This window comes from Fundulus heteroclitus, chromosome 14 (assembly GCF_011125445.2).
Source record: "Fundulus heteroclitus isolate FHET01 chromosome 14, MU-UCD_Fhet_4.1, whole genome shotgun sequence".
NCBI lineage: Eukaryota > Metazoa > Chordata > Actinopteri > Cyprinodontiformes > Fundulidae > Fundulus > Fundulus heteroclitus.
Window position 1 is genome coordinate 26,932,591 of NC_046374.1, and position 22,434 is coordinate 26,955,024.

At 42.2% G+C, this 22,434-nt stretch overlaps 1 protein-coding gene across 1 annotated transcript in view; it reads right to left on the reverse strand.

The window, feature by feature from the left end:
• The window catches only part of efnb3b (ephrin-B3b), a 133,672-nt gene that overhangs the window by 59,858 nt on the left and 51,380 nt on the right, over positions 1-22,434 (reverse strand). Inside the window, exon 2 of the mRNA XM_036146630.1 lies at positions 9,041-9,330. Coding sequence (XP_036002523.1) covers positions 9,041-9,330 — 290 coding nt within the window. The remainder of the gene's footprint in view (positions 1-9,040; positions 9,331-22,434) is intronic.

Consider the following 22,434-nt stretch of genomic DNA (forward strand, 5'->3'; position numbering starts at 1 on the left):
GCGCATGCACAAACATGCTCCCTCCGAACTAAACGCATCCAGTAAGCGTAGTCCGCCGGCGTGTTGGTGTAATTTCCACTGACATGGCCGGTTAGCAGATACCCGGCTGTAAATTCACAGCTGGGTAAACTGTAATTAATTATCTCACAAGAGACTGAATACAATTCTTCATTAGTGACACGCAATCACGGGCACGCCGCAGTCTGAAGATAGCCTCGGTTATCTCCTTACCTCTCCGATCCCCCAGCTTGGAAAGTTTTGAGCGCGCACGGAGGTGATGGAGCGCGTGCGACCTCGCGTTGCGGCTGCGGGATCGACCGGGCCGAAGCTGTCGACGCGTCAGTCTGGCCGGCGTGGGCGCAGATAAAAGCGTTTCAGTCTGGAGACTCCTGGTTGTCAGGTGAGAGTCCAGAAGAGGGACGCGAACACAATGAGAGATTGTTGGAAAGGCGTGCATCTGCATGTTTTTACTTTTATCCAACATGTTATAGAACTCTGCAGGTTGACGACATTTAAACTAGGGCTGAACGATTTTGTAAAAATCTAATTGCGATTGTTTTTCTTATCTACAATCGCTTAATTTATCATGTGTTTCAGAATATATACAAAACAACAAATCAATTTGTTTCCTCGCCATGTGGATTAGTTGCTAAAAGACCCACAGCATCTAAACTCGGAGCAGTAATGATTGCGATCTGCCTACAATATATTTCAATCAAAATGGCAATTTTGACTTTTCTCCGCATTAACCACAAGCAACAAAAATGCCCTCTAAATAAAGATGTTTGTAAACAAGGACTATTATAAATATGAACTTTTAATGTTTCTATTGATCAGAATATTATTCAAGAGAACAGCTTTTAATTTAATTGGACATCAATCCTTGTTGAAGATAAAGTTCAAAGTCCAACCAACAAGCAAATCTATCTATTAAACTGATTGACCAGTACTTAATGCTATGTATGATTATACAAACTCTAAAACAAGTAATAAAGTTAGATTGTCTCACCGCTGCAACTGTGTTCCCTTCCATGTGGAGGCAAACCCACTTCAAACATTTTACTGACACCTAATGGATGCGTCTAATTCCCTAATTGTTACATAGCCAAAAATTGCAGACCTCTGCGATTTGGAAATTGCATTATTTTAAATCACAATTATATTGAAAATGCGATTAATTGTTCAGCCTTAATTTAAACCTTAAAAACCTGCAGAATGAAGACAGAGGCGGGAATAAAGACGAGTCCTGTAGAGTTTAGGATCTCTGATAATGGTGTGTGAACCTAATAGTATCTAAACCGGCAGCTATTAAAAAAAAAAAGAACTGAAATAAATATCCTACTTGTTGCTTTGCACTGCTAGATGAAAGACGGCTCCTCCACTCTTGTCTTGTTTATAAGAACATATTCTGCTGTTTGGTACATAAAGTAACACTGTGTTGCCCCTCCCCACCTGTTGCTGCACACTGGCAGTCAGCTAGCTGAAAGAAAGTCCCTACACTATTTCCTTGCTAACAGGAAGGACCAATTCAGTTGTTTAAAGCATAGAACAACATGGTGGTGTCCCTTCTCCACCTGTTTCTGAGCACTGCCAGCCAGCTTGCTGAACAAAGGCTCCCACATGTCTCGCTTTGAATAGAAGAAAGACAAATGCAGCTTCCAAACACAGAAGACTAAAGGAGCCTCAGGCACCACAACAGTTTTGTTGCTGTACCAATGAATTTTAAATTAAACAACTTAACGTAAAGACTTTCAGCTTTAACTCAGTTGGTTGATAAAAAAAAAAAAGATTGAGGACTTTACTGAGGCAGCTTTCAGTTGCTGTTTGCTTGTGGGCGTTTATGTACAAACATTTAGTTTTTATAAGTTGAAGAGCATGTAAAATCTTCCAAATGCATCTGCTTGGTTGAAAATAACATAACGAAGGAGATGTCTACATCTGCCAATGAAATAGTCTTTGAGTCAACTGTCCAGTTACTTTTCGTCCGTTTAAAAAGAGGGTGGTACATGTTAAAAGCTGAAAATCTTAAGCCCTTCATCCAATTTGAATGTAGATACCCTCAAATGAAAGCTGAGAGTCTGCACAGTATGTCAATGTGCATTAGAGAACTATGATTGGAAAATGTTTCAGTAAATACACTAACAGACAAACGCTGGGACTCACCTTTGTCATCCAATTGCTTTTCCTTATTTCTATGACTTTCTACTTTGCAGATACACATTAAAGACACTCAAAAGTTTGTAGAATTATGTACAAAACACAAAATTGTGAAATAACTCAATACATCTTGTAAATTCTCCGCACCCTGATTACTGTTTCGGTCATTCTTGGCCAAGAAGGAGATCTTGTGTCAGTGTCCAAATGTATGTGTACGTATAAAATAATGCAAAACATCCATTCTGCACAGGAAGCAATTGAATACCAATTGAAAACTAAAATAACAATGGATAAAAGTTAAAGATCCTTTTCAAAACCATATCACAACTAATAATTGTTGCTTGTGAATTCCATTTGAAACATTTTTGTTTTAATTTCTTTTAGAAAGTGTGGTATTATTAATCACCATGAGAATCTCATAAGGGTCCATTCCTACTTCAAACATAGCAATAAGAAAAATAGAGATTCAGTCAGTCAGTGATCAAAGATGGAAAATTTTCCCATAAATGGCTGACTAGGGATTGGCAGGTCAATGGAAAAAAAAAAGATTATTGTTCTGCTCATTAAATGCTTCGAAACAGAACCCCCCCCCCCCCCCCTCTCCTAATATTCAGAAATGCAACATCAAACAGTTTTGTCTTTGATGCAGATAAAGGTTAGGGAAACTTCCTTTGATGCGTAAAAAGGGAACAGTGTTGTAATTCCTTCACTTTTTGGGGGATTTAAAGCTCAAATCTCCATCAAAGAACGTGTGGCACATTTCTATCATGGTTATAACACTTATTTGGGGAATTACTATGAACAATTTTCAATTTTATATATTTTTTGTTGAGACCAGCCTGATAAACTCATATCTAAAAAATATGTTTCCATGTTGGATTCACTTCTTTGCATGTTTTCCTTTAATAAATCAGCATAATGTCTACATTTACCTGATGCATTACATAGTAAAACTACTTGATTCAATGCAAATATGAAATAATTATCTATTAAGTATACCTAATATTATATAGGTCTATGTCTAAGTATGTCTATTAATGGGATCTGCCAGACGCTGCTGAGGAGGTGGTGCTACTAAGACCTTAGGTAACTATACACAACCCCAGGTGAGTAGGAAAAGCACAATAAAAGCATGCCACTTGCAGGCTTTTGGGGAATTTATGCTCGCCGTTGTCGGCTTCACAAAAAGCATCAACCATACAAAAATAACTCCCCTTGAGCTCAAATGAGTTTTTTATTTCACGTACGGCACAACTGTCACTCACCGACCAAGAAGAGCAGGAAGGTAGAGTCTGTTTTTACAGGAATATTGTGAATTATGAATATTAAGAGGGAAATGTCACATAAATCTGTAAAAGTGCCTAAAAATGTGCGGCACTAGGGTGAAAATCTGTAGTCAAGGGCAATTCTGCTACTGCTTGTTGCGTAGAGGCAGTTTTTTCTCCGCAAGGACGTCTGCCGTTTGAAAGCAGAACTGCAGTGAGAGCCGTTCGTCTGAAGAGACACGTGGGAGGAACCTCTCTCTCTGTTTTATTTCTCCACGTTGTGAAAGGTATAGATTTTCTAAAAAGCACGCCGGCGAAAGCTTGCTCTCGGCTCGCCGCTTACCTGCTGCTGGTCCTTTCACGCCTTTTACCCCCATTTAAATTGACCACACTTTCACAACTTCCATACAGGAGAGTAAAATGCAGTGTCAGACTCCCCTTACATGGTTTGTAAACCAGGTTGGTTACTTGAGCAGAAAAGCACATTTTTAAGCACCCAAGAAAACTCTTAACGCGAGGCTACGACTTCCAGATCAGCGGGTTTGAGGTCTGAGTATTAATTTAGTACCCCCCCACGGTCAGCATGTATCAAAACCACCTGAGGCACGTGGCTCTTATAAAACTGATGCCGCATCATTAGGTAATGTGGCATAGCCCTTATTGTACATTGGGCCTTTTTAAAGGTGTAGGGATTTTAAACCAGTAGTTAAATTTGGTTGTCTGAGTCCGTGTTTTATGTTCCCTGTAGGTGTCACTTTCTTGCAGGATGATTTCATGGTCTCAGTCTTTGAGTGTCCTCATATGGTCACATAATTATAAGCTAAATTAGAGAACTTACAGCTCTGGGCAAATAAATATACTATTGCTAATTGTTTTTCTTTTTGTCTTATTTTCTTCTATTTAAATATGTTTTGTTTTGTTCTATAAACTTTTAATATTTATTCCAAATTCCATTTATTTGCAGAAACTGACATATGGTCAAAATCACAAAAATACTTTGTTTCAGACCTCAATTAATGCCAAAACAGAAGCAAATTTTCACCAAAATTATGTTTTAACTTGGGAAATATCCAGTAATACATATGTGGTAGAATAACCCTGTGAAGTCATAGCTTTCACCCACATTAACGTGGCCTCTGTCAGTCTTTTACAGGACACTAAGGTGGGGTTATGTTGGCATGCAACGAACTCTGGGATGGAAAAGTCTTTAAATGTGAAGAGATTCTGATTTTAGGGAAAGAAATTATGTGCATTTTGTCCCAGGATTATAAATTGGGCAGACCTGCTGCTGGAGCAACTTCAGGCATTATGCATGCTGAGGTGAGTGACTCCTAGCTTTGACCACATAGACATGGATATTTGGGGAAAAAGTGTTCTTCTGCTCTGCTTACACCTACCATCGACACGCAAACAGAGTTTTAAGTAACAAATATGTTTGGGGTTTTTTTTTAAAAATCATTTTTTTCCATTGAGCTGTCAGAGATCCGGCAGTCCCTTTTTGATTTGCATCCGGGCTTATCACTACTAAAGTCTCCTTGAACATTTACTACATCGGTAAATACATATAGACAAAAACCTGTAGGTAAAAAAAAAGACAAACTGTATCCTGAACTAGCTCATAAATGGGGTCAGGAGGTCAAAATGTGATGCAAACCTGGCAACACGTGTCTGTCCACTTTGAACCGAGAGACCAATCAAAAGGTGCGTTACTCAGAGAAGCAGTCAAGTAGCCAGTGGTAAATGTGGAGGATCTGCAGGGGTCCACAGATCAGGTGGAAGAGTCTGTGGATGCCCATCATGGAGGAGTGACAAGGAGAAAGGCACGAGATGGAGACACGGCAAACACCTGGAAGCTGGCGTGGTTTGATGAGCCCAACATCAAACATTTTTAACCAACCTCCATGACTCTACGGGGAGGCTTTTCTTCAACAGGACAGGGAGGCTGGTGGATGGGACATTGGAAGGAGCTAAGTACAGGACAATAGCGGAGGCAAAACCGTTAAAGACGGCAAAAGAATGGGGTGGATGATATTCACGCGTTAGAACGGCCTAGTCAAAGTCCCGGCCTGAATCCAATTAAAAACCCGTGGCAAGAACTGATGTTCATACTACTGATGCTCTCCAGCTGTGGTGGAGCAACAGGTGTTTCGCTGCGAGGAAAGGGCAGAAATGTTGGTCTCTATGTGCAAAGCAGGTGAAGACGCAACCAGAAAGACGCAACCAGCAAATCCAACAGCTGTGAAAGCTGCTTCTAGTTCTTACTCCATCCATCCATCCATACATACATACATAGTTCTTACTCAGAGGGTTGAATTCAGATTTTTCTCTGTCATAAAATGTATAAAACAAGTTTTATTTCCCTTTTATTTCCCTTTCAAATTAAGTACCAGGTTGTGTTGATCTCTGACATAAAATCATTCAAAGATTCAAATTCAATAAAGAATCTTTGAATCTTAAAATCATGAGAAGAATACACTGAATCTGGTTGGTGCACAATGCAATACAACTCATGGGGTATTAATACTTTTGCAAGGGACTGCATATCTTCTGTTTCCATGGTGCTCATAGCATTTTGTTTCACCCTCCCGTTTTTAAGCTAAAGGTGATCCGGACAATTTTTTTTCCTTCAAGTAGTTATAAAAGGGAACGAGGTAAACGCGCTGAATAAATAGATAGGCTCCCAATTGGACACCTGAATTAGACCAAATATTTAAATTCAAATGGAACCCCTTTGCTTTTTTTTTTTTTTTCTGTGCAACTTCATTGACTTTTTGTTCTCAATGAACTGAATAAAGCTACACGGAGACATTAGTATGCTGCTGCTGATGCACGGCGGAGGGCAAAGCCAGCCCGGCGCATCACCTCTCAAAAACAAAACGTGCCGAGTTGACGGCGAATAGCGAGAGCAGGAAAAGAAAACGGGCGAACAAATATAGAACACAAAGACGCAAGAGGGACTTGACTGAGTTTGGAAGATTTCGGATTCTCTTTGTTTATTTCCAGCTCTCTCCATCTCTCCTTGTCGGTCCCAGCTTCCTTCAACTCCTCCTAGCTGCTCTCTTTCCAGCGTTTCCAGTTTGTCTTTTTCTCCCCCCCCCTACAGCAGACGGAAAGCACTGAAAAGAGCATTTGCCCACCTGAGTGAAAAGAGCTTGCAGGTGCGTGGGCGGAGAGCTGTGGGAATCAAACAGGGTCTCTCTCTTTGTCTATCCTGCTCAATCTCTCGTTCCTGAGGTGTTTTTTTTTTTTGCAGGGCCCGTCTTTGTATTGGAATCTTGTGGGCGGTGGGAGTGCTTCTTGCATGCATGCGTGTGCGCGCTCGTGTGTGTGTGTGTGGGGTGTTTTAGCTGTGAGCGCTAAACCCACTTGGCTTTGGGCCTGTGTTTAAAAAAAATAATAAAAAAAAAACCCCGGGTTTCGGCTGGCGCCACCTTTTCCGAGCAGATTGTTCCGTCCGATGCAAAAAAAAAATGCTCGGACCGGATTGGTCTCGATGACCTCATCCAAACAAACCATTTGGGTAAACCGAAAACAAAGTTCGTCCTCTCTCCGTTCCCGGTCGCTGCAAAGCTGACGATAAACAGAGCCGGCGCGGGCGCAAAGAGGCAACCGCGGCAAAAAAACGTGCTTTTAAAGGCCACGGTCACCTGGTGTACGCAAAATCCCATTTAACAGCGGATCATGTGGCTGAAAAAAGTTTTTGTGCCACTAAAAAAATCTACTCCTTCTGTCACAATCCAACCATTAACTTCAATTTATTTTATTGAGATATTATGCAATCTAACAAGAAGCAGCGTGTGATTTGGAAGTGGAAGGGAAATGTCAGATGAACCCACTGAGCTATATTATACACTGGAGTGCTGATTTTGCCGAGAAACTGAAGTCACTGGCCGCCATCTTGCTACTCCCTACTCTCACAGAATCCCATAGGATTTGGTTGAAACAACAAGCAGTTTTCTGGCTGTGTGAAAACGTTTCACAGGTAATTCTACAGTCAGTGGATGTACTAACACTATCAACTACTTGGAAATTAGGTGCTGAAATATTTTACATGTTATTCATATTTATATATATATATATATATATATATATACACACATATACACATATATATATATATATATATATATATATATATATATATATATATATATATATATATATATATATATATATATATATATATATATATATATATATATATATATATATATATATATATATATAATACACACATATACACATATATATATATATATATATATATACATACATACATACATACACATGTAAATATATGTTTTTGTATATTGTTATTTATATATTTATAAATGTTAAATATATATAATTAAATGATTAAAATGCTAAATATTTCAGCACATGACTTTCTCAGTACTTGATAGTTTTAGAACATAACATAAAAGTATATGGCATTTGACATTTTAAAAGTCTTAAGCCCCCCCTGAACATGAGAAAATCCTCGTTATTCGATGCTGTAGCGCACATATTCCCTAGTTACTGGAGGGAAAATAGGGAGTACCAATATGGCGGCTGGTGGCTTCAAAGCGACTCGTTCAAACTGCGGGCGATTAGCACTCCAGTGTATAATATAGCTCAGTGGATGTACCCCACCCCCTTTTACTGAGATAGCTCCAAAAAACATAACAACAACTAGCTGTATTCATGTTGACATGACAGCAAATATGTGCAAGAAAGTGCTCTGGCCAGATTAGACCATTATTTAAGCCCCAAAGGTTTGTAACGTTCTGGAGTATCTACGCCAACAGACCCTAAACATACAGCCAGAGCTGCAAGGGAAATACTTCAAACACAAGCATATGCTTCTATTTGCATGTAATATACACATGTATCCATGGGTTAGAATGGCGTAGTCAAAGTACAGAGCTGAATACAACTGGCAACCTGCAGCAAGGCCTGGAATTATGTGTTCGCAGAAGAATGGGCCAAAACTTTCCGCCTCTAATTGTGCGTAGCAGGTGATGAAGTACCTTGAGAGACCCGCAGCAGTAAGTGGAGCACATGGTGTTAAAACCCTGGAGCTAAGTCGAATGCGTGGCACACTTAGCAGAATTTATCTGTATTTTTTAAACTCGTTTATCATCACAGTTATTAACCGCCTTCAGGGTTTCACATAAAAGTCCAATAAAATACAAAAAGGCCTGCGGTCGCAGCCTGAAGGAATGTGAAAAAGTCCAAGAAGTATCATTAAAGTCAGTAGGATAAGGTGGGAAAAAAAGTTTTGCTAAGCAACAAACATGGCTGTGTTTGGAAAAATTATACTCCTGAACGCCACGCGGTCATCTGGTAATTTGTTGTTGTTGGGTTTTTTGTTTTTTTTTTACGCCGAGCGTCCTGTAGTTCTGTGCCGGCCTGCGGGGCCAGATTAAACACAGATCTCAGACATAATTACCATAAACACACCCGCCCCAATCTGCGTCTTCATCATGGGGGAATAAACAAACACACTCAGGCACAATCAGAAATCAACCATGCAATCATAACAACACCCCCCACTCCACTCCCCTCCCAAAGCACCTCCTACACCCTGCAGGAAAGGCTCAGCATCACAACGCCACGCCGCCCCCTCCACCACTCACCGATGATGTAGTAGTCGTGCAAGGTCTTGAACTCGTGGCCCCACAGGTTGGGCGAGAACTCCTGGAACTTGATGGTGAAGCGGCGCTCCCGCGTGGGCTCGTCGCACGTCAGCACGATGTTGGGCGTGCCCATCACCTCGCAGCGGTCGGCCTGGTCCCGCGACGACACCAGGTAGAGCTTGTAGAACTCGTACTCCGGCGTGGACCTGGCCGTGTCCAGCGGGGGGCAGATGAGGTCCAGCCGGTCCCCGATCTGAGGGTAGAGGACGTAGCCCTTGTCGTCCCTGAACCTGGAGGGAGAGACGCAGGAAAAAGATGAAGTTTAAAGAAGGCGGGGCTCGCGGTATAAAGTCTTTAGAAACCACCTGTCGCTGCTGCTGCTGCTGCTGAATGAGCAACAGATGGGTCCTTTAGCTCTCTTAGTTACACTATGTTTTAATTTTTTTCTCACTTTATAGAAAACAGATGCCGTGCCGGTAGCAGGATAAACACTGAAAAAATAATTGCCACAAGGGGAAAGAAAAGGTCTGTTTCTCTCGTTTTTTTATATATCTATAATAACGCCACGTTTTAAACGCTAGGAGACGCCGAGTCAAAAACACAAGGTCCAACTTCGAGATTTAAAAGTGAATGTAAAAATCACAAAAGGTCAAGAAACAGTTTAGAAACGAGCAAAGATCGTCACAAAGATGTTTGTTTTTGTCATTCGGTCTCTTAATGACATCTTTCTATACTTTTATCCCTTTTGTTGTGCAGTTTTTCTTGCATATTTGTAACAGCAGATCAGTCAATGTGGCGTTTCTCTCACACGTATCACTTGTGTCAGCTCAGATATCGCCCTCGGAGCCGTAGAGATTGACTGATTCATAACCATTTACTGCCACGCAAGTCTTTGTATAAAATCTTGATGCATCGTCTTTTACGTATCGTAAAACACGTTAGCTGTGAAAGCAGTGCTCTTCTTCTATTGTCATTCCTGCTGCAGAGAGTCACAGTGTTTTATTTTCTCAGTAGAAACTCCTGTTTGGGGAAGAAATGCGACGATTAAACCGAAATAAACACAAGGATCTCAGCAGTGTGGCACAGGTTGCCTTGAAAAGCAGGTTACTATACGGCCCGTGGGTTGAATGCAGGGTCGACCAGCGCCCAAATGTGTGCGCACAATTCTGATTTCCCACCACAGCTAAGCTATGTTGCAGTCATGAATATCATTGTTTTAACACGGCGACCAGTTAACTGCATCCTGTGTGTCACAAAGTTTCTGTTTTCCCATTTAGGAGCAGTTCTAATCATGTTAATAATATAGAAAATACATGTTTCTATTATATAGCTGATTTATTAGCTTTTGATGCACCAGCACTCAATGGACTGGGACAATAAAAATGGTCCTCATCTGAAACAAAATTTGTTTTAAAGGGTTTTTAAATAATTTAATCCTTAAAGCATGATACATGTCATTTCTAGGAAACTTCACATTTTAAAAAACAAACAAACATTAGGCCCATTTAAAAATAAAACATCAGGCTTTAAAATTTTCTTTGTATGGCAATTGATACGTTAGACGTTAGCAGTTTTACATAGGGTGTTTAAAATATATCAATTTGTATGTTGTTAATTGTATGTTCAGAAAAAATACGGACCTGGTTGAAGAGGTAAGGTTCTCAGAAATATTTGTATTAAAAATGATACATTTGGAGTTACAGGGTTAAAGGAGCGTAGCGTGAGTTCCAGGATTTCTGCAGACGTCTGCCCCCCTCTGGCGACAAGTTGAAATGACACCAGTGTTGCGCACGTGCATGGAAGAAGAGGAAAAGCATCTAAACAAGCATTGTTTAGAGGCGATGCATTAGCGAGAGAACACGGGTGAAGTTAGCCTATTTTCTCTCGCTAATGCATCGATTATAGTGGAGACTCAACGAAGTAGCCAGGTGAACGAGACACCCAGAGGATTCGGGCCGAATCAGTCATTCATGAAGTGACTAACGGAGCCTGTACAGGCAACTGCGGTGAATAGAGGATAACTCATATTACACGTCGGGCAATTGTAATAAATAATATTTTTATTCAAAACTAGCACTATGCACCTTTAAATAAGCCTGGAAGCATCCTTTTCCTGCTTTCTCCTAACTGTATGGCCTCATTTTAAATCATACTGTCTCGCATCAGATTGTGTTGTTTTACATCGTCCAGTATTTTACTGTCTCTCTGTGTAGTGAATCATATCACAGCGTATCAACGAACATATAATACATTACAGAACTGTCTTACATTATCTTACAGTGTCATATTCTATTACATTGGATTACAATGTGCCATATCACATTGTCTTTTTACTGTATTTCAATGTACTCCATTATCTTGCATCATAAAATGTAGTCCAGTGTAGATTTTGATTGTATCATATTAGATCACATTTGACCGTAGTGAATTATATCATACATGATATTGTACCACCATGCTGTATACTGACATAGTTTCGCTTCTTTGTATCGATTTGTATCACGCTTTGCTGAATAAAGACGTGGATGTGGTTGAATGCTGAATTAAAACCCAACCTATTATATAACATTTTGTATTCTGTTGCATTAAAACACTAAGTTTGAGTCATAAATCCAATCGCAATGAACTGCTGTTTGAGGCTTAAATGTCTTTAACGGCGATGGTTCGTTTGAGGTATACTGATATATGTGTTATAACAGAGATAGCCGGCCCTAATTAGAATATATGTAAGAACATCAGACGTTAATATGTCACTCTTAAAGCTTAAAAAAATCTATTCAGAATATCTGCTTAATTTGGTTATATCAGACACTTCATTTCTGATAAAGTCATAACAAAGACTTCCCTTCCCCAAACATGGATGTATACATAAAATAAGAGTAAAGATCAAAACAGCAGTTCAAAGCATTTTATGAAAAGTTTTTTTTTTCCTTTTGAAGAACGTCTTCTCTCTGAACTCATTTTCTTTTCTTTTTTTATTCGTTTCTCCTGTGTTTATATTTAGAAGTGAGAACTGAGGCGTGTCCGTGGCGGTACGAAAAAGAAAATCCGGCAGACAACCGTCTCAGCAGCGCCGCAGAACAAAGAACAACACTGTCAGAAGCCAAATCCCAGCCATGTACAGTTAATTAGTTTGGAAACGATCTGTCTGGGTGTCAGGATGTCGTCCACTCGTGGGATGAAGTGTGTTTGTTTGCCGATCACACGCCCGTCATCTACTCCCCGACGCGATTTTAATTCAACGATTCCATCGCCGGTACTACGAAATGCGTTTCCACCAATCGTTTTTTCATTTAATATTAAATCACCTTGGGTCAAGTAGTTTCCTCAGACGGAAAACTGGATTTTGAGGGAGTCGTTCAAGTAAAAATGCAGCAAACCGCTGCTTTGTGGAGCTTGTGGCTCCCTGCGACTAACCAGCAGTGGAGAGGGAGAGAAAAAAGGCCAAAAAACTCAAGCAATGACTCAGGCGCTGTCATCCCCCCCTCACAGCACAAGGTCCCCTCGTCCTGATAAGGCCAAATACTATGAGTTATGAACAGAGCTCCTGAGGCTGACAATAATTTTAATCCAACGTGTTAGCAGACTTTGCGTGGCGGCGAAGAAACAGAAAGGAGTAGCAGGCACACGTGTTGTGACACTTTCTCAGTTTAAGTGAACGTTACAACGAAAAGGAACGGGGGGGAAAGGAGTCAAGGGGAAGGGAAGGGAGGGGGAGGAGGTAGCTTTTTCCACTCTCAGAATTTTAAGTGACACCTTGATGTGGAAGTGGGAGGAAGCGATTGCCTGTAGTGTTAAACTAGCTAAAATTATCTTTGTTTTACCACCGCGTGAGATGCTGCTTCTGTTTTCCAGCAAATCCACATGATTACTTGGGAATCGCAGCAACATGAAGGGGAACCTGCTTAATTATTCTCTCTGTTCTGCTGACAGACAACCGTTTGAGTATTAAAAAGTAAACAATGCGAGATCACAAAGCCGGCGGAGACGACGAGGGATGTTTGCGTAAACCCCGGCGCCGTCAAAGGCGGCAAATTGCGCCGGTGTCAAATAAAAGCGGCAAGCGACAGATTCGCTCGCTCACCCTCTTTTAGTCCGACCTGTCACAACTGTTTAGCAATTTCAGGATTTCAATCATCCGGGCTCGCGAAAAGCCATTTAGCATAATCCGCGGCAATGTTTCCGCTCACCTGTAAAACAACAAGTGGAGGGAGATAACGAAAAACGGAGCATTTGTGTCACTGCTTCCCATCCCTCTTTGTGTAATAGATTTATGGAGCCATCTGTTCGTTTTAAAGCCCTTAGCACTATATGACAGGGACAACTTTTTAAGCAGCAACATATATTAACTTCTTTTAATTGGAAAGCCATGTTCCAGATGTGGATTTTCACGTTAAGGCCATATAAAGGGTAAAAACCCGTCCCTTGGAGACGCAGGCTTCCAATCACTGGGTTACACTAATGTTTTCTTTTTTTTCTTTTTTCGTCTTCTTTTTTCTTTTGTTTTTTTGTTTTTTCAAAAGAAAACTTTTATAACTTCTGTCGGAGCCCAAAAATAATCATGCAAGTTCATGATTAACAACGTTAGGAAGCACTGAAAATGAGATGATTTGATTTTGCGTAATAGAATAAGCTAGAAAAGCAAGAACTTTTTTCACATGCAGTGCCTCTCTCATTAGTTTCAGCTGTGTACAGACTGCAGGCATAACTCAGTAATTCAATTTTGCTCCTAGATAAACTGGTCGTCTGCCATTTTCTAGAACTGCAGCTGCAAAAAAAAAAAAGAAAAAAGAAAAAAAAGGGGGAAAAAAAACCATAAGAGACAAGATGCATTTAATTTTAAGAGCTTATAGCATGTCGTCTACATCCGCTCTACATATACTAGTTGACTATTTTGTCATGCTGTATGAATCCGTTGAGTGGTTAACATTTATCAGGAAATAAGGTTATATATGTTTCCAATAAACCCAAAGCAAAAAAAAAAAAAAAAAAAAAAAGAAGAAAAGTCTTTGTCGGTGTTGAGTGTTTGTTTATCTGCTGCAAGTCATATCATATTGCAACATTTATTAAAGTTATTGCCTTTTGCAATTGGTTTCCCAATGAGAGTTAACTGACCATTTATCTCCATGTTTCGTCACAATCCGTGATTAAAATGCAAACAAGCTGGTATGCATTGGTCTAGACCAGCGGTGCACACACTTTAAAATCCACAGACCTCTTTGTTGTCCTGGGTCCAGTTAAATATTAGTCGTTTAGAGCCATGAATGTCACATGACCTTTTGAAGACGGACATCTTATGATTTAAATATTAAATGTTAAATATATATTACAGGAAACTTGCTGACATTTTCAAAGAACCACCATTTTGTTTCTATTTTTAGGTTTTAAAAGAGAGAGAAAAAAATTACCAGCAGGAGAAGGGATGCTTCAGAACATGTATAAGGGGGAGGAGTAGTTTCCACCTTTATGATGAGAAAAATAGCTCTACAAAGCATTACTTGTACTTTTAGTGTCAATCGGTTGATCAAATTTAATGAAAAAAACACAAAATGTGGCATTTTATCTAAAAACGTGTGTTGAAATGATCCTTTTTTGGGGTTTAAGTTATTCAGAGACTTTGTGGGAGGTCCAAAGGGCCATTTATGGCTCCAGAGCTGCAGGTTGCAGATCCCTGGTCTAGATGGGAGAAAGATTGTTTGTTTACGGGTACAAAACGGAAGTAGGACGAGACAAAACGGTAACGTGGAGGTCCAAAATGGTGGTACAAGCTGAGGTGGGGAAGGAACGACCTGGAGCTCCTTAAACAACTAACTGGACAACATCCTTTTTGTGAGCATGTTCCCTAACGTTTGATCAAACATCCTTCTCCTCTCCCGTCAAGGTCAGAGCTACCTGCCTACCTAGCGCCGAGCGTTGACATGCCTCTTGCTGCAAAATGAGACGTTAGCTTTATCAGTCTGTATGTTTGGCCCGAGGCTTTCGGCGGAAGAGCCTGAGCGCGCAGACGGAGCGTCGGAGAGGGGGGGGGGGTGCCTCTAGGCCTGCTGGGAAGCCACTGCTCCACTTCTCATTTCGCAGGTCACCGGGGGTTATCAGGCCATACTTGGACTGGAGAGGCCAGGCGCTCAGCTTCACTCAACGCTCGTAAACACAGACATGTCTCTCCTTCCTGGTGGCTTCGGACTGGCACTCGCGCCATTTATAGAGCCCCGAAAAGTAAACATGGCGGCAGATCCTGAGGCGTCTGCAGCTGAGGAAAAAGATCAGTTTAACTGGTAGGCAGAGGCACCCCCCACCCCCCCTCCACCCCACCCCACCCGGGGGCCCGAGCACAAAAGGTTTGCCCAGGCTTATCCACCCACGTTCACACAGGTTTGGATTTCGCCAAAACGTGAACAATGAAATCAACCGGCACCCACTCTTAGAAAAACAAGCACCTCTCTGCTTCCTGCATGACACATTGTGCAAGCTTTTATCTGATGGTACCCTGAGTCACAGCCGAGCGCCGCTGCAGAATGGCGGAGCAAACGCACGCTCACGGGGCCCGCGCGTCGAGGGGTACGGGGCAACTTCTACGTGAAGGGTGGAGAAAAGGAAGATAAAAAAGAAAAAGAGAAGCGGGCAGAAATCAGCGAGTGGGAGATAAAGTGTGAAAAGATGCACTTTGATAGACGGAAACGGGGGATTCTTGAAAAGATTCCCTGCGCGAAAACTCAATTTCACGATCGGCGTTTCGAAGAGTCGGATTCACCGAGTTAACCCGGGCTGACCCGGCCGATGCGTGCGAGTGGACGATAGCGAACGAGTGCCCAGCGAACAGGATGAGGTATGGGGACCTAGTCCCGATCTAATCAGGCGGAGGAGGAAGAGGAAAACGGTGTGGATTTATCTCAGAATTCACACTTTCTGCGGGGTTGTCTGCGTGGGGCAGAACGTGTTGACAAGCCCGCATCGCAGCAAAGCATCCGGCAACAACAATAAACGCTGCACTTTTTTTTTCCCTTACTAAAAGTGGATGCTTTAAATCCACCTTTAAGGTTGTAAACTTCACTCCTTGTAAAATAAAATAAAAAAAGAGAGAGAGGAAAAAGGAGGATGAATCAGAGAGCAGAAAGGGAGAAAAGTGAAGTGAGGTGAGCCTGTAAACCGCTTTATAGAGCTCCTCTATGACCAGATCTAAATAAATCATCCAATTCAGAAGCAGCCCACAGCAACATTACATTTTCCCTTTACTCTCTTCTTTTAGGGCGCATTTCTCTCCCAGAGTCTTTCAATCGGCGTCTATTTTTTTTTTTTTTTGTTCATTATTCCTCTCACTCTCTCTCATCTTTGCTTCTGTCCACTCTGCCTCGCTCCGTGTCACCCCCCCCCCCCCTCCACCCCCCTTCCCTTTCTCTCAGCCCTTAACAATAGAGCCATTCATGTGGCCACACTTTGAAACATGGCATGGGAGGCTGGAGGGGGCCAGAGGTGACACGGAGGGTGGGGTGAGGGGGCAGAGAGGGTGGGCTTTCAAACCTTTTCTTTGCTGCGCTCTTTCATGAGGGCAGAAACATCATTTTCTCAACCCGAGCATCGCCCTGCCGCGACCCTCAAGCCGAGCTGAGAAGACTCAAGTGTCTGCCAACCCCACCCTCCATCCTCCGTGCCTAGCCTCATCTGTCATTCTGTTCTCAACTTATAAAAACAAAAACTTTTTAGATTTTCCAAAACCTGCTTCGTTTTTAATAAATTTCAACATTTCTTTCGCGCTGATTGCTCACGGTTCCTTGTAAGCGTTTGACGCTTTGCGACGCAAAGCTAGACCGTCACCGCGAAGGGGAAGGGATAATGTCTTGCAAAATTTGAAAAGTTTGCTGGACATGTTTTGTTTTTTGTGTTTTTTGTTTGTTTTGTTTTGTTTTCTCAGCAGGCAAAGGGAAAGATGTCCAAGGGTCGTGGGAAGGTGACTGGAGCTAAGTTCAAGGCTATCCCAGGAGAAACGCCGCTAGACGCCGCAGAGCGCTTGAGATCGGGGCTGTGCACTGCAAAAACGGAACTAGAAGTAAAATGTTCCTGAAATCTGTGTATTTGTCCTTGATTTGAGCAGGTAAATAAGATTATTTGCCAATGGAATAAGAATTTTGCACCTAAATTAGGAACAATTCATCTCAATCATCTTATTTCAAGTGCAGGATGTCTAATTATCTTATTTTAGGGGTCAAAATACTCATTCCATTGGCAGATAATCTTATTTACCTGCTCAAATCAAGGATAAATACACTAATTTTATGAACATTTAACTTATTTTTAGATCCGTTTTTGCCGTGTGGCTCACCTTTCAGCACGACAACAGCCCTGGATATGCAGCCTGAGCTACAATGGGGTAGGGGGTGGGGGGGGGGTTAGATCAAAGCACGCAGATGTTTTCAGAACAGCCCAGTCAAAGTCCAGATCCAAACACCTGTTGAGAACCTGTGGCAAGGCCTGAAAACCGATTTTCAGACACCCTCCATCCCACCCGGGAGCTCCAGCTACGCTACCGACAGGAAAGAGCACTGCAACGAGGGAAGTAAAAGTAAGTAAAATTTTCTTGAAATGAATGTATTTTTCCTTGACTTAAGCAGGTAAATAAAACTATTTGCCAATGGAATAAGATTTTTGCACTTAAAATAGGAACAGTTCATCTCTATCGTCTTATTTCAAGGGCAGGATGTCTAATTATCTTATCGTAGGGGTAAAAATACTCACTCCATTGGCAAATAGTCTTATTTACCTGCTTAAATCGAGGAAAAGTACATTCATTTCAAGAAAATTTGACTTACTTTTACTTCCCTTTTTCTAGTGAACAAACGTGCGAGACTCTAGATGAGAGAGATAACCCGCAATGCAGAACATCTTTTAGACGTTTCCTCATGTTTTCCTTGATTTGAGTCGATCTACCGCACAATACGGACTAAAGTCGGGATAAAAACATGTTCTGCTAGCCTGTACGATCCCCCGCCTGGGTGCATCTGCGTGTTGCCTCTCCGTGCTCGGGTCAGCACATCCGGAGCATTTCCCAGATTCCAAAGCAGCAACCCGAGCCATGTTCGGCACCAGAGCCGGGCCTACAGGTGCGGCCAGGTGGAGACGGCGGGAGGACAGCAAAATGTGTGTGAGCATGTCGGGGGGGGGGAACCCTCGGGAATATACGAAGGGCCACGAAGAAGAGAGAAAAGTTTCAGGGCATGAAAAGTCAAAGATCTCCAGAACTTAATCTTCCACAGCCGCCTGTTGGGGGGCTTGGTGTTTAGCTCGTGTTAAGCCGAGGGGTGACGGCGGAGTCCGTAAAACGGAGACTCAAGCGAACAATGATGGCATTCCAGAGGGATGGGGGGGATTTATGGCCGGGTGCTTAAAGCTGTCTGCTCTAATCTCATGGTATACGCTGCATAATCACACACGCCAAGGCTCTCAAGTGACCTTGCCTACCCTCCTCCCTGTTTTTAATGTATGTATAAACGTTAGCAAAAGCACGGCGGGGATGAGGGGGGGGGGGGTGGCGTCCATGCTCAGAGGAGCTGCAAACCGATTGGCCACAGAAGGAGTATGACGAACTCGAGACGCAAACACCTGCAGGTCTTCGTGTTGCCGCTTGGTGGGAAATCCTCGGGGTGTGGGGCTTGTTGGGGGGGGGGGGGGTCTGACTCACGTCCACGTTCATCGTTTCTGATTCCCACCGAACCTTAAGTTTCAATTCCGATCTGTTATTTTTTCCAGCGAACTTTAATGAGGCTCCAATAGAGCGCGAGAGAGAGAGCGACTGGGGTATGAACGCGGTGATTGGACGGAAATCTGCAGAGGTAAAGTTATCCACTTCAGCGCAGAGACAGCTTTAACCTTTTGAAGACAAAATATTGTTTCAAGCCTCGGTGCTGGATTAAATCACTCGCCTTGATTTTTTTTTTTTTATTCTTTTTTTTTTATTTCTGGGCACCCACACAGAGAGGGGACTATCCATTTCCAGCCTCCTGTTGGAGCAATCAGTAGTCCTGTAAGAAACACCAACAGTATATAACGTGAAACATCTGCTCGGGTGGATATAAAACACGCACTGAACCAATTTGTCTCTGGAGGGCGGATTTTTGTAAAGAAGAAAAAAAACTTAAAATCCCAGCGTCTCTCGGCGCTCCTGACCGGTTATGTTCTACACGTCTCAGCTAGGTTTACAATGAAAGATTCAGGGGCTTTTAAATTTTACTCGTGTTGTTGCTCTTTCATCCTGACCTCCTCGTCTTTGATCAGCTCCGTGAGCGGAGAAGCTGTCTGAAAGCCCCCGCTCTGACGGCTGAACTTAAGGCCCCCCGCATCAAAAAATCATACCACCGAGCAGATGTGCATGGACATTTATTCCTCAAGTCTCCTGTATGTTCTTTTAATTGTGTTATTATCAATCTATCATGTAAATCATGCATTTTGTTTCCTAAGATCGCCCCCCCCCCATCCCTTCCCGCCGGATGGCTCCTTTTTGATCCCAGACTCTGAGGCTTCTGCCTCCGTAAGTGCACAGGGCCCGTCAGATGGTTTTAAAATATCCATAATCATTATTACTGTCTTCATTAAAGAACCATATACCCTGGAGTGGAGCTGCAGAAAGTGGTATTTGACTGTGTGTATGCAGCTGCAGAGAGATGGAGGCCCATTTGTATGAGATGGAGGGAGACAGAGAATGGTTAGGAAAGAGACACAGAGGAGGGAACAGAGAGCTGTAATGTAAATTGATGAGCGTCTCTCTCCAAAAGCAGTGGCCCAGATACCTCCGAACATTTTTTTTTTTTTATTATGGATGAGATTGGATGTGAATGGAGAGGGGAAGGATGGAAGGCTTTCCATCCAGGAACTTTCTTTTTTTCTTTTTTTTGTGACATTTGTTTAGCTGGCAGGTGGACGTAAGGAGAAAGATTTACTTAATGGCAGCACAAACTGAGATTAGCTCCTCCAAGTTCACTAAAGTTTCCAAAAAAAAAGATGAGTCCAGAACTAGGCCAATAAGACGCACAATGCAGTGAACATTCCCGTTTAAAGGAAAACTTTCTCTGTGCCAATCAGCATTTGTAGCTTGGAATCAGTTTATGTGGGAACAAAATGATGTAAAAGTGCATTTGGCACGACTATTTTTTTATTTTTTTTGATTTCATAGCTTTTGAGGTCTGGATAAAAATGGAAATGAAGAAAAGATGGAAAAAAACATTTGTACATCAAGACTTTATCCCCTATTGTCTAAATTTTATCCATCTGTTCCTTTATCCATCCATTCATCCATTCTTTAGTTTCTCATTCCTTCTGTCCTTTTTTTATTTTAGGGTGCTGTATATATTACCAAGTCCGGCAATCAAAGCTCCTGTAATAGGAAGCATCTGAAAACCTGGTGTGAGAACCACATAACAAGTTTCTTCATCTTTCATAAATACTTCACTGACCTTGACTGTCTGCATACTTTAACTTTAAAGAAAAGGGTGTTTTTTTTAAAGGTGAGAAAAACAAAAACTAAATCCTAAAATACCATCCAGTCATTTCGGTGGCAAATAACAAGAGCACACTAATCTGTTTTTTAAGTACAAAGTACAAAAAAAACCACCTGGTGCAGCCACAAAAGACAGAAACGCCCGTCTCCACTGACCTTGTTATAGTGAATTTTTCAAAATCTACAAAGAAACGCTGGATGTAACCCACTTATTTTAGGACATCTAGAGGACAAAGAGACATATATGTGCCTATGGAGTTGGCGAAACCCCAAATAAAGCTCAAAATGAGTGTCAGTCTCTTGAAATGCAGGGGCTTATTGTATGTGAGGTAATTTCCTAGTGTCTAAACACGGGTGATTAGCAAGAAACAGAAGGAACAGCGGTATCGTTCAGGACCCGCAAGAGACGCAATCCAGCCACCAAGGCAATTTACAAGCAAGATTTACAGCCTCATGCAGCCAACAAAGCGAGGAGGTGGGGGGGGGGGGGTCAGATTGATGTTACAGGGGGAAATGGAAACAGGCAGGTGAAAGAACAACAGATAAGCCTGCTATGAGGAGCGGCGTGAACAAGGAGACAGGAGCACGAGGTTGATGTAAAGTCAGTGAGCATCGAAAAAAAAAAGCCCCCAGGAATGTAGGTGGTGAGAAACGACAACGGCTGTAATGGTTTCCATATGGCGCTGGAGAAGGAGGGATGAGGGGAAAAGGAAGAGAGAGGGAGGTAGAGCTAGAACGAGGAGGCTTGCAGCAGCAGCAGCAGCAGGGATGGAGGGAGGGAGGGAGGGAGGAGGCGGTCAGCAGCAGGAGGGATGCAAAGCCGTGTTTGAATAGTTAGTTGGCATCATGGGACTTTGAAGGTAACTGTGTCCTTGTCATTGCACACACACACGCACACACACACACACACACACACACACACGCACGCACACACAAGCTCATCCCGCTGTCCAGAGGCGGTCCAGAACGCCGCAGCGTCCATGTCACATCCAGTACATATCACACTCCGGATAGCCGCAGAGACGCGGGATGGAGGCACGCTGGATGCTTTGGCATTTGAAAAGAGCACGTCCACGCACGCACGCACGCACCGAGAGCGCAGCGCGGCGCACACACACTGCGTTTGTCTGAAGCACATCCCTTCATCTGTCGCGTTGTTCTGCTCCCGCTGCGTTCAGCACCTTCCCCACAACACAATGCAATGCAATGCGGCGGACGAGCGTATCACATTAAGTAGGAACTTCTATCTGCATCATGAGGAGAAACTAGAGCTAACTGGAAGAGGAGGAAGAAAAAAAAGAGAGAGAGAGAGATTGTGGAGAGATACTTCTTTTCCTCTTTGAACAAAGCTGAACAACGCAGCCATATTCAGGTCAGACAGAAACTTTTCTCAAGCAAACATCCCCCCCCCCCCCCCCCCCCCCACACTTTCTGTTCTTGCTCATTTCTTTCTCATTTGCATCCTTGTTCCTGCTTCTTTTTTTTTTATGTTTCTGCTCCTGCAACTTTTTGTTCGCCGGTTCTTTTGACTCCTACAAATGTTCGCGGTAGAAAGTAATCTATATACAGCCTCTTGTGTCTCAGTGAAACTCTGCCTTGCTCTTTTTCTAATATCTGCATATCTCTATACCTTTATCCATTATCTTTTTTTTTTCTCCAACAATGCGTTGGTTCAGTTGTTTCCCCAAGCAGTAAGCATACTGAATCGTAAAAAAAAAACGTTACATAATGGATAATTATCAACTAGGTAGGAATATGATTTTCATAACTTTGCATTACTGAGCTGTTTAATTCCCAAAGCAGTATTTTTACAGATTTTCTGATATCCATAAACTTAAATTAACAGCCATTTACACGTCAATATATTGCCTCAAACAAAAATGCTTGGAAAGACATTGTTCCCTGTCAA